The sequence below is a fragment of the Pygoscelis adeliae genome, unplaced genomic scaffold (assembly GCF_000699105.1).
Source record: "Pygoscelis adeliae isolate BGI_AS28 unplaced genomic scaffold, ASM69910v1 Scaffold4, whole genome shotgun sequence".
NCBI lineage: Eukaryota > Metazoa > Chordata > Aves > Sphenisciformes > Spheniscidae > Pygoscelis > Pygoscelis adeliae.
Genome location: NW_008824986.1, coordinates 511,213 through 522,609, shown reverse-complemented (window position 1 = coordinate 522,609; position 11,397 = coordinate 511,213). Strand labels below are relative to the sequence as shown.

Genomic DNA, 11,397 nt, shown 5'->3' with positions numbered 1-11,397 from the left:
CCCCTTGCCTTGCAGAGGACGCCGCCGGACGCTACATCTCCCCTTTCCACGATATCCCCATCTACGCGGACGCCGGCAAGGTAAGAGGGGAGAGGGGCCGGAGCAAGGAGCACCGGGCCGGGTGGCTGGTGTGGCCTCGTTGGCTTGGGGCCGGTGGCAGGAGCAACCACTGGAGCTCTGGGCCCCGGGGGTGAGTATTTTGTCAGTGGTCCTCAGGGAGTGCGGTCCTGCAGGCCTGAAATACCCGAGGGAGGCTCCCAGTTCCTTACGCTGCTTCTCGGCAGGAGCACCCTAATGGAAGCATCACCACATCTTGCAAAGAATGGGTGCCCTTTTCTCGCAGTCAGCCTCGGGTAGAGTGACGCAGGAGAGGAGAACGGATGATCTCATTCTCGTATTGGTGTCTGAGATACAAGTGGTTGTCTTGAACTTGCCCATGAAATCACTTGAAAGCATTTTGACTTAAAAGAAGCAGTCTTCTGTTTAGCTGAATATCTGCATCCACTCCTATGGAGGTATACACTCTTGCTGCATGATATTTCAGGCTTGGGTTTTGACTGCAGTAAGGCCACGTTATGCCTGCAGTATAATCAGCCACTGAACAGAATGTGAGGACGTTAAATTCTTGATGTAGCAGCTCCTGGGGACCTCACCAAAAGTGCAGCTGGGGAGCCTGCTGCATGCAGTGATGCAGGGCTTTTACATCCTTCTGACAGCCAGCAGTTAGTCAGATTAGGCTGTTCTAAATCACTGTCTAAAATGCTCTAGGAAACCAAAACGGCTTGTGCTTCGGTTTTCACTAAATGCTTTTTCAGTGGTGGCTCGGGCTCTCTGTGTTCCTTGCCTTTGTAGCTCGTTTCTTCTTTTAACATGTACTAAAAAGCTGTGCAGCTTGAGAAACATAGTGGATGAATTGTTCTAATGTTCGTGTAAGTTGGAGGTAGAGAGTGGTTATGGGAAAGGAAAAGAGTATGCAGAATTGAGAGGCGAACCTCTAAAAAGTAACTGATTGAGCTGTGAAGTGCAGGTGTTGTCAGAATATGCTCTGGGAAGCCCGAGGCGGCTTTTGTCTGCTCAGAAGGGAAAAGACATTGTAATAATCAAGGACAGTGGCAAAGCAGTTTCTGCGGCCAACTGGGACAGCAGTTTTCAAAAGCAGGTGTCTGAAAGGTAACTCGGACAAGGAAAATCCAGATAATACTACGCTTTGCAGTCGCTCACAGAACAGGGGAGGAGAGAGCAGAGGAGCGAGTATAGGGGTGAGGAGGGTTTCCACAGACTGGTAATGATTAACAAGCAAAACTGGACTACTGGCGTGCCTTCAGGCGCTTAGTGCTGCTTGCCAGCTTCTCCGTGCCAAGTCATTAAGAGAAGCAAGTATCACTGAAGGTTGCAGTCCCCAAAGTTACACAACAGTGCTGATCACATTAGACCTCTTTCTGCTGGAGTGCCTCTCTGCAGAGATTTTACTTGTTACTTAGCAGGTTCATTACCAGCTATGGTAGGAAGCCCAGCTTGGAGCAGAAGGTTGTCTTACTCTGTCTGGGCTCCTTGATCTTTATCCTTAGACTTCTAAGACACTGAGAGGATTGCAGGGTGTTTTTTTCAGTCTAGGGCTGGGATGTGCTGACCTTATCTGTACCTGCATGTCTTGGCATTACAAAGGAATGACCTTGGGCTACTCACTGGGTGTCTTAGACCACGGCAGATCTGTCAGTTGGGCTGTGGGGAAACTGCGAACCTAACAAAGATGCAACCCCAAGTCGTCTTTCCTTGCCTGCAAAGCCGTAAGCACCCTGCCTACCTGGTTCCGATTGCCTCATACCTTTCCTCGAGTTACTTATAAATCAAAGTAGTATATAGCTTTTACTTTTAAATTGCAAATGAGCAGTGAGCCCCTGCAATTAAGGGAATGTAATAAACTTCTGTTAGGGAAGGGTGTGGGCAAAGTCAATGATATTACAGCACTCATTGCACAATATCAATCTAATTATGGTGCAATACAGGTGCAAGGGAATTTGCAACCTAATACTGCTTAGCATGGGGATTAGAAACCTTGTCAATGCTAGGGAGCGAGGTTTGACTTTTTGTTAAAAGCCATAATCTCTTCAAACAGCAAATGTTAAGGTTCAAGCGTGGAAAAGCTTGTTTTCTTGAAGAGGAGAGTCTGACATTGAACTCTCAAGAGTCCTCTCAGTCCAGCTGGAGTCAACAGGAGATGTTTTCAAGCATCACCTGTAAACTAGATACTGCAAGATGTGGCTCTGTGTTTCTCCCCCACATCTTTATCCTTGCACTGTACTGCTAACAAGGTTTATTGGCTTGGAGGGGGGGAAGCTCAGGCACCTCTCCCTACTTCAAGACAGACTAGAATATTTGGGAATAATGTTCTCGGTTGTTCAGGATAGTACGTAGGTACCCACATTACTAAACAGATGGCTTACCCCTGTAAGCCTTGTCTCTTCCAAATTGCCAGAGTGGCTCTTGCTGTAGCATTAAGTGCTTTGTATTTAATAAATATGCCTAAAAGCTCATTTTGTTCTGCGTAGGACAGTTTGTATGCAGCTGTCTTCAATTCATTTAAACCTGCTGTTCCATAACCTAGGAACATGATGGAGATATTCATAGGTGGCAACTGATGGAGCATGTGTGGGTAACCTCAGTCTGGCTTTTGCTGGTGTCTTTTATGGGATGCAACTTTGAGTGATGACATGTGACTGACTGGACTACAGGACTTCTATCAACTGTATCAAAACTGGCACTGGAAAAAAAATGGAAAAAAAGTTATGGTTTTCATGCTAATTGGCTGGTTTTCATGCTTACTTATTTGTGTTCCCTAGTGTAAAGTGTGGTCTTGAGATTCCTTCCCATTCACTGATATTTTGCTTTCTTCAGAATGTGTTCAACATGGTTGTGGAAGTACCTCGATGGACAAATGCTAAAATGGAGGTAACTATATTACAGTTCCTAGATCAAGTGCTTGAGCTGACTAGTCTATTCATCTTTGGCTTTGCTGATTCTCTCCTTCTCAGTTCCACCTCCTGAATCAGAGTGGTTTCTATCTTCTCGTGTAAATACTTGCTTAATGCTAGAGGTCTAGTATGGAGGCTGAGACTTGCAGAAGTTGGAATAACTTAGTATTCTTCTGTGGCTTCTGATTAAAGCAGCATCTTATGGCTCTCAACCCCGTGTGGTTCTGACATTTGTAAGTCTGCTGAAAACTATATCCCAGGAGATGGCAACGCAACAGGAAATGGAGTTGTCCAATATCTGCTGTTGGCTTCAGGGTCAGCTCCTGGTCTCTTGGCTTGTCGGTTAGCAGCCAGCTTCATTTTAAAAAAAATAGCTCGTTTTTTCTTAGAGAGCGAAGTAAAGAGATTTATGTAACTCCTCTTTCAGATTGCAACAAAGGATCCCTTAAACCCAATTAAGCAAGACGTTAAGAAAGGAAAACTGCGCTACGTAGCTAATGTGTTTCCCCATAAGGGCTATATCTGGAATTACGGTGCTATCCCACAGGTACTGTAACTTGTCTCGGTGGCTCATCCTTTCTGGTGGGGAGGAGGGAGGATGCCTCTGTGTGTGTCTCTGACTACCACTGTATTAATGAGCAAAAGGTTAGCTGAGAGTCTGATCTGGAACACAGCATCTGCAGCTGCATATATAATCTTGCTAATGAAGAGAACCTGTCGAGAAAGCAGGGGTACTTTTAAGTAGAGGTCTCAAGAGGTAGGCTTGTAGCTAATGCTGTAAACAATCTATCTGAGGATGAGCAGCTGCTGCTAGTGAGGTACTTGCTCTGTTGCTCCTCTCCTTGGCCACTCAGCAGTTTGGTTGGACAGTAGCTGGCAGGTCCTTGTCTTTGGATGAAGGAAGCTGTCGCTACACAAGGAACTGGGCAACTGGCAATGCAATGCCCTCAGTTCCTGCCTGGTGAAGCATAAAGAGCTAAAGTTTTAAGCTAATGGTACAGGATCTTGGTGTATGGCCCTTAGGTTGAATCTTTACAGAAGATTCTTCTTGCAGTGAATTAGCTGATTGATTTAGACTTTGGATGTGGACGATGAAAATCTGAATAGATCTGAAGACTCTGTCTTTCCCGTTTCTGCCCCTCTTATTGTTCAGGGTCTAAAACGCACGCCTAGACTAACATATTGACCTGTTGGATGGTAGTGGATGCCCTGTTCTCAGTGTTGGATCTGAGTGGCAGAAAGACACTCAGAAGTCCAGAGACTGCGTGAGGCAGATGTCCGCAGCTGCACAGACACGCTTTCTCTGAAACAGCTGGCAAGGGGGGACCGACAGATGGTGACAGCTGGACACATGCTCTTAACTGGCTGGTGACTGCTACATAAAGAGGAACTTTGAGCAAGGCTGTTTGTCTCTGATGTTCTCTTAAGGTTTGAGTTTCCTTTAGAGAAATAAATTGTCAGTGACAGTTCAGAGGGAAACGCCCTGAATTTTGTAATTCTAGTCTTGATAGTCCAAGTGGCTTAAGACGGTGTTTTGAAGTTGAATTGTTTTCTACTCGGCTGGATTCTGGAGCCAGTTTCTTTGTACAGAGTTATGGCTTTTGAAGCCTTTGCTCAGTTGTGTGTTAGTGGATCAAAGATGTTTATGCATCAAGGGCGAGGGACCAAACTTAACACTTCCTTGTAGAGAAGTACGATAGTGATTGTGAAGAGTCCTTCAGTACCACCCAGGTTTCAGTACATCTTCCTGAATGCCCTGGATGCATCACGAGGTCTTGACTATGCTAGTCGTGTCCTGGCACGCAGAGATTTGGGAGGAGCATTCCTTCTTTTTGTATCTCAACAACCTTAGGGGTAGATGCTCCTTATGATGCAAGTGGGCACGGTGTCCTTTCACTCCTGATCATAAGCGTGTTTCAAGCAGCTATTATTTTTGGCAGCATAGCTCAAATGCCTTCTGGAGTGCTGTCTTTCAACTTAGACTCACCTCTTTAGGTGAGACGCACTAGGATGCTGGGTAGCACAGGGTATGGGACTCCGCATTCTTGTCACTGCTCTAGTCTAACAATGTGTCTTTAATTGTTTAATTGAAAGGAAACAATACACCTTGTCTGTCTTCCATCTCTGTTGGACTGCTATCTGGAGTTCAGGAAACTTCTGTTAAGAAATGAATAGGGAGAGGAACAGGCGGGCAGCCAAATCAATGAGTGTTGTTTATAGATATGAACTTCACCTTTATGCAGCTGTGGAATGGAGGAGGAAGTCGGGCAAGTAGTTGAAAAAAGGTTTGTGAGTGGGAGGGAGCAGCTTACCCTTGGCAAGATAAGACCTTTTAACTTGGATTCAAACTGCATTTGCAGGCGCAAGAGAAATAGTAGCCAACCACTAGACCTGAAAGCAAGTGTGAAGTGGGCCATCATCTGTATCTTCAAGGCAACTGCATGCCTGAAATAAAGCTGCTTTTTGTTTCCTCTTGAAACCTGAGTTCTTATTCATGTGTGGGGTTTTTTCTGCAGACTTGGGAAGACCCAGGTCACAAAGATGGAAATACTGGCTGCTGTGGAGATAACGATCCAATTGATGTGTGTGAAATTGGAAGCAAGGTAATGCATTCTAAAGGGTAGCTGTCTTTTGAAACATAATTAATGTCTCTGAAGTCAATTATCCGGAGACATTATTCAGTTCATACCTCCTCTACCTTAAGAATGTGATGTTTCCCTCTACTGCCTCTGGAGATTGTTGATGAGATCTTACAGTGCAAGCCTTGTGAGCCAAGGCTTATGAATCGCTGATAAGCGATAGCTAATTTTGCGGTACCCAACTGCTTGCTGAACTCTCACAGCTTGTACAGTCTCCTGTTGTGCATTCCTTGGATGCGTCAGTACAGACAACAAGGTCTTTGTCCTTGCAGGTCTGCTCTCGAGGGGAAGTCATCAAAGTGAAGGTGCTGGGCATGCTGGCACTGATTGATGAGGGAGAGACAGACTGGAAGATAATTGCTATCAATGTTGAAGACCCTGAAGCAGACAACTATAATGGTAAGTAACAGGAAGGAGGAGCAGGTTTAGTACTTCCCTTTCTCCGTTGAGAGCCTGCAGGAAGCTTTCAAGTCAGGACATGGGCTTGCTCCTTCTATGCCATGGTAATCATCGGATGTGATACTGGAAGGACAGCAGAATAGGATGTTATCGATCCTATAGCAAAACATTTTACTGCTGTTTATCCTAAATTGTCAGTCCTCTGCACAGCCTGGCATCTTGAAGAAGAGGGTGGCTGCACAGCCTGCCCTCTGAGTGGAAGGAAAGGGGTTGTCCAGTAAGTCAAAGCTGCTTAAACGTGTTCATGCTCCAGGGGGCAATCAGGGTATACTGTGAAGATGAAACACTTAACTTCCCTGTGCAGATATCTACTCTGCGTCTTTACTGTAAGCTGTCTGAAATGTTGCTAAGGCTACTTGAGGAGGGGCGGTTCAGAAGAGTGGGGTAGTAGCCAAGTAACTTCTGTTACTAGATCTGGCTAACAAACCTTTTCTCCATGGCTAGACATCAATGATGTCAGAAGGATGAAACCTGGATACTTAGAAGCTACAGTGGACTGGTTCAAAAGATACAAAGTACCTGATGGAAAGCCAGAAAACCAGTTCGCTTTTAATGGCGAATTTAAAGACAAGGTAGGACTGCCTTTCTCCATTGCTGTGAGCATGCAAAGGCACGCTGTCCAAAACCTGAGCTCAAGGTGCATGGGGACACAAATGAGTAGTTGCTGAGAGAATGGGTTTCTAGGGGGCTGCTGACTTCATTCTTCCTGCTGTTTTTCCAGCCTACCATTCTGCTTGTTTCCAGCCCGGTGCTTGCAGGAATACTATGAGAAAAAGCATAGGGTTATCACCCGGCTGCTGTTGGATATTATCAGTTTTTCTTCTAGATGACGTTCACGTGGGATCACTTCAGGGCTGGGAACCCCCATGTCAGAGCCAGGATGGAAAACACCAGGTTTATTTGCTCCTGCTCTGGAGCAAAGGGTGCTTGACATCACCCTTTGCCTCCCTTGCTCACTGGCTTTTTTCCACTGCAGCCTGTTGCAAGTTGACTACTCAGGAGTTAAAATGCTTCTGCCTTCGGGTGTTAAAGTGTTCCCTCGTGCCCTTTGAGTACGGCTCTGCCTTGGCAGCGTTATTCCTCTGCCTGTTCTCTGAATAACTTGCTGCTCCTGAATGGGAGAAATCCTGCTTCTGCACCCTCCCTCCTGACGGTCCTGCTGTGCCATGAGTGGGTTAGTGAGGCGACTCAACTCCCAGAGCTCTGGAGTTGGTGCAGAGAGGGGAGGGCCTGCAAAGCCTGGTGTGGGAGGGGAAGGAAAGGGTAAGGGGGGAAAAATGGAAGTCACGTGGGAGTGGACTTGTCCCGTTCAACTGTAGCACGGCACTAGGCTGGGTGGGCTGGGACATCTCGCTGCCCCTCAGGATGGGTGAAACCGGAATCGAGGCCAAGGCGGAAAGTAGGGACAAAGAACCTCACACGTGTTCCTGCAGTGTTTTATTTGGCTCTGTGTGGTATCAAACCGGGATATTTGTTGCTGGTGTTCATGCTAACAAAGAATTGTGTGTGCTTCTTTCTCCAGCTGACAGGTTAATGCTTGAGCATTTACTACTTTTTTTAAGGAAAAAAGCTGTGATATGCTTGGAAGCAGATTCACTTTTAAATAGTTGCAAAGCTGGATTAGGTGTATGTCTCTTCCTGTTGATCTGCACAGAAGTTGAATGATTTGCCTGGAGTGAAAGAAAGCTCGTAGATAGGTCAGGATCAACTAGCTGCCGAAGACAAACTGACTGGGAGGAGCAGCAGGGTGGAGGTGCTTTTATAATACAGCACTGGCCCGAGACTAGAATATCTGCATTCAGTTTCTTTTGGCTTTAAGCTTGCTAGGTGACCTTGGCGTATCCTCCCATCTTGAAAGTAAAACAATTGGTATTATAAAATCCCCGTTGTTTAGCTGTTGTGTGCTGGGAGGTTGCTGCTGTTCCTGAGGGGTGCAGTAATGGAAGGGGTCTCTTTGAGACCCTTCCAGAGTCAGAAACTATCTAAAATCAGCCTATAAATACTGGCCTCTCGTTCCATGTAACCGGTAGTCTGGAGAAAATGGCCTAGTGCTTACACATAACATGATGTTTGTTCTCATCTTCAACTTCAGGATTTTGCAGTGAACATCATCAAAAGCACTCATGAACACTGGAAAGCTTTAATAGCGAAGAAAACTGACGGAGGGGAGATCAACTGGTAGGTTAATACTTGCGGTATTGTGCGCTTTCCTTTCCCCTAAACAAATAACCCTGAAACTTCCTTTCCTGAGTGGTGCCGTGCTTTCTGTTAGCTGCTGGCTGTCTCCGCAGGCCTTCACCTTCAGCTTGGCAACTGTAACAGTGATTTTTAATATTCCATTATTTAATATTCTTGGGGGAGAGACTTGGCTTTCACGTTCTCACAAGCGACCTTTCTCTTCTAGCACAAATCTGACGGTGTCTGACAGCCCCTTCTGCTGTAGTCAAGAGTGTGCAAAAGCTACTGTGGATGCAGTGAGTACAAATCTGAGTGTCCTTCCCCCAACATCAGTGTCAGGCAAAACGATACGGTTTGTGTGGTACCGTAAACTGTCCTTGCTGTGTGAATAGCGCATTGTATGCTCAGAATCTTTTTGCATGACTGAATGCAGCACCTGTTTCTGGTTAAATAGGATGGATGGTGGAGCAAGCCAGATGTTCCTCCAGAGGCTTCTCCTTGCCTTTAGTCATCGGGGAGATGGAATCCAAAACGGAGTTTGCATGAAGGGCTAAGCTTCTGAACCGTAGCTTGGCTGTCAGCTGTTCAGAGCGTGTTTAAATATTTGGCCTTCCAAGAGCTTCGCAGCACAGGTCACCCTTTGAGAAGAGAAAGTCTAATTTCTGAGAGCCTTGCAGCCAGGGACCTTGCATCCTTTGCAGTGAAAAGCTTGAAGTTCCCAGTGTAGTACCCCTACAGTTTCAGGACTTAACTGCCTCTCCCTAGGCTTGTCAAGTACTGTTGTTGGCAACTTGAAAGGGGCTAGAGGAACGGGGCAGGAAAATAAAAATATTGACTTTAAATATTTTAAATTTAACTTTAATATTTTAAATGTTGCCTCAGTGTACGGAAATGTGACTGGAAACCAGAGTCTCTCTGTAGCCTTCTATCACCATCCTGGTTTTAGAAGGGCTTGTATGCTCTGGTGGTATCCGAATTACTTTAAAAGTTTTTTGAAAGTGTAACCCTCGTGGAGGATGTGTCACCAGATGCCCTGACTGTCTTTGGTTGCTAAACACCAGGTGAAAGCTCTTCAGAGAAGTTTTTTGAGAGTCCTTTGTACTTCTATGCCACCATCACATTGTAGGTTTAAAAAAAGCAGGCTGCACGCAACTGTATAGACGCTGGAGCGGTAACTGCTTGCGGTGAGAAGTAGATGGCACTGCAGCCTCTGCTTAGAGCAGAGCGCCTCCGGCATGTAGGACATGTACGGAATGAGGAGGCTGTGGGAACAACAGGACTCAACGCCGCACCTGAGCTCATTTATTCCCTCACAGCTGACCAGCACTGGCTGCCACAGCCCAGTTTACACTGCTTAGATCTTAAACTGTGCTCAGTGAAGACTTGCGCAGCTCTAAATGACGTCTAGTGAGCTTCGGGCGTAAGGTCAACATCTGTCAGCAGTTGCTATCTGCTAATACGTGTCTCATTTCAGGCACCGCCGTGTAAAGCTGCCAACCCAATCCCACCCGAAGGTAAGTCTCACAGCCCACACTGATGTCCCAGTGCAGAGCGGAGGCTTCCTCAAAGGAATTATCAATAGGAAAATGAGGGTCTTCACTGGTAGCTAGGTATGGCTCTAGCGCTAGGAGAAATGAAGGACCTTGTTGGACCTAACTTGTGTCAGTAATGCTGTTTAATTCCCAAATAGCTTCTGTTGTTGCCTTACTTCCTTGTTTGGGTACGTGAGGCGGGTGAGTGAGTGGTAAGTAGGAGACCTGAGGTGACATAGTTTGCTGCAGAAGAGATTAGATTTATAGCAGGTCCTGAAAGAGCAGCACTGCAGAGGGCTGAAGTGCAGCGATAGCAGGAGAGCGGTTTTAGTTCCTCCGAAACAGGGGTTTCGTCAGTATCCTCAGTGCAGGCGAGCCAAGGAAGGGAAATACTCCCTACCTGCGCAGAGCAGAGGCAGAAATCGGTCGTGTGTTCGGTGCTTCAGTTGCTGCTTACCCGCTGATCAGAGATCTGTCACTGAACAAGTGTCTGCTGCGAGCTGGTAACGAGCCTTGTGATGCCTCGGGACACGACTCCGGGAAAACAACGGCTCAGCTGTCGCCTTCCTTCTGCGTGAGGTGGCGATGGGCACTTCGCACGCCAAGTCTGGACGTTGCTGCAGCCGGGGCAAGCGCCAGCTGATGGCAGCGTTGAGAACGCACAGCTGGGTGGCAGAAAGAGGAGCTAGGCTGTCGTTTCCAATCTCTTAATGGGTAATAAACCCGCAAAGAAATCGGTGTCTTCCGTGTGGGCGTGGGAGGTGGAGGTAAAATGACTTCACCTCCCTGAGTCAGCTGGGCCAGAGGGAAGCCGAGCTGGCTCTGGCTTGCTGTCCTCCCCTGAACTGAGTCACGGGTAGGCTGAGTGAGGGTGACTTCTTCAGGGAAACAAATACACGTAAACAGGGCTACAGGAGAACCTGTTGGGTGCGTGGTGGTGGTGTTGACAGGAGCGGGAGGAAGGCCCTGCGCTGGAGGTGACGCAGGCGGTGCCCTATGACTACTTAATGAGTGGGTGGCCAACAGAGGACAGACCCCCTCTCTTTTTTTCTCCCCCCCCCTGCCCCGTACAGTTGACAAGTGGTTCTACTACCAGAAGAACTAAGGCCTGAGGATGGGTGGTGACACAGCTGCGCCCTTCCCACCGAGGGGTCGCCACAGGCAGGAATAGACCAGGGAAATAGTAGCTGCAGTGTCAACAAGACGACCTTGTCTGCAACTTTGCCGATTAGAATTACGTATCTAGCAGTGACGTCTCTGCTGCATCGAGGTCTTGTGGAGGCTAGAAGACATAATTTATAAAATCGAAACACCCTGCTTGTGCGTGTCGTAAAGTGCTTTGTAAATCGCGACAGAAGATCGCTCACCTGGTACGTGTATGGATGCTATAAATAAAAACTACTGAAACTGAACTCTGCGGGGCTCCTTCTCCTTTCCCTCCCAGTAATGGAGGCCTGGAGCCGAGGGGTGGACAGGGGCCCTTACGTGGGTCTGTGCTGGGGGTTGTTAGCGCGCCGGGTTGTTTCGGGGGGGATCAGGGGAGGATTTATCTGGCCCCTCGAAGAGGGGACTTTGGCTTGGGGCGACCGGACCCGCCGGGGGGCGGCCTCGAACCCG

At 47.3% G+C, this 11,397-nt stretch overlaps 1 protein-coding gene across 1 annotated transcript in view; it reads left to right on the top strand.

Moving 5' to 3' along the window:
* PPA1 (pyrophosphatase (inorganic) 1) overlaps positions 1 to 11,190 on the top strand; it is a 14,303-nt gene extending 3,113 nt beyond the window's left edge. Inside the window, exons 4-13 of the mRNA XM_009325971.1 lie at positions 16 to 80; positions 2,896 to 2,949; positions 3,400 to 3,519; positions 5,489 to 5,575; positions 5,884 to 6,010; positions 6,515 to 6,642; positions 8,163 to 8,248; positions 8,475 to 8,544; positions 9,723 to 9,762; positions 10,854 to 11,190. Of these exons, the coding sequence (XP_009324246.1) occupies positions 16 to 80; positions 2,896 to 2,949; positions 3,400 to 3,519; positions 5,489 to 5,575; positions 5,884 to 6,010; positions 6,515 to 6,642; positions 8,163 to 8,248; positions 8,475 to 8,544; positions 9,723 to 9,762; positions 10,854 to 10,885 (809 nt within the window). The 3' untranslated portion in view covers positions 10,886 to 11,190. The remainder of the gene's footprint in view (positions 1 to 15; positions 81 to 2,895; positions 2,950 to 3,399; positions 3,520 to 5,488; positions 5,576 to 5,883; positions 6,011 to 6,514; positions 6,643 to 8,162; positions 8,249 to 8,474; positions 8,545 to 9,722; positions 9,763 to 10,853) is intronic.
* Positions 11,191 to 11,397: the final 207 nt, after the last annotated feature.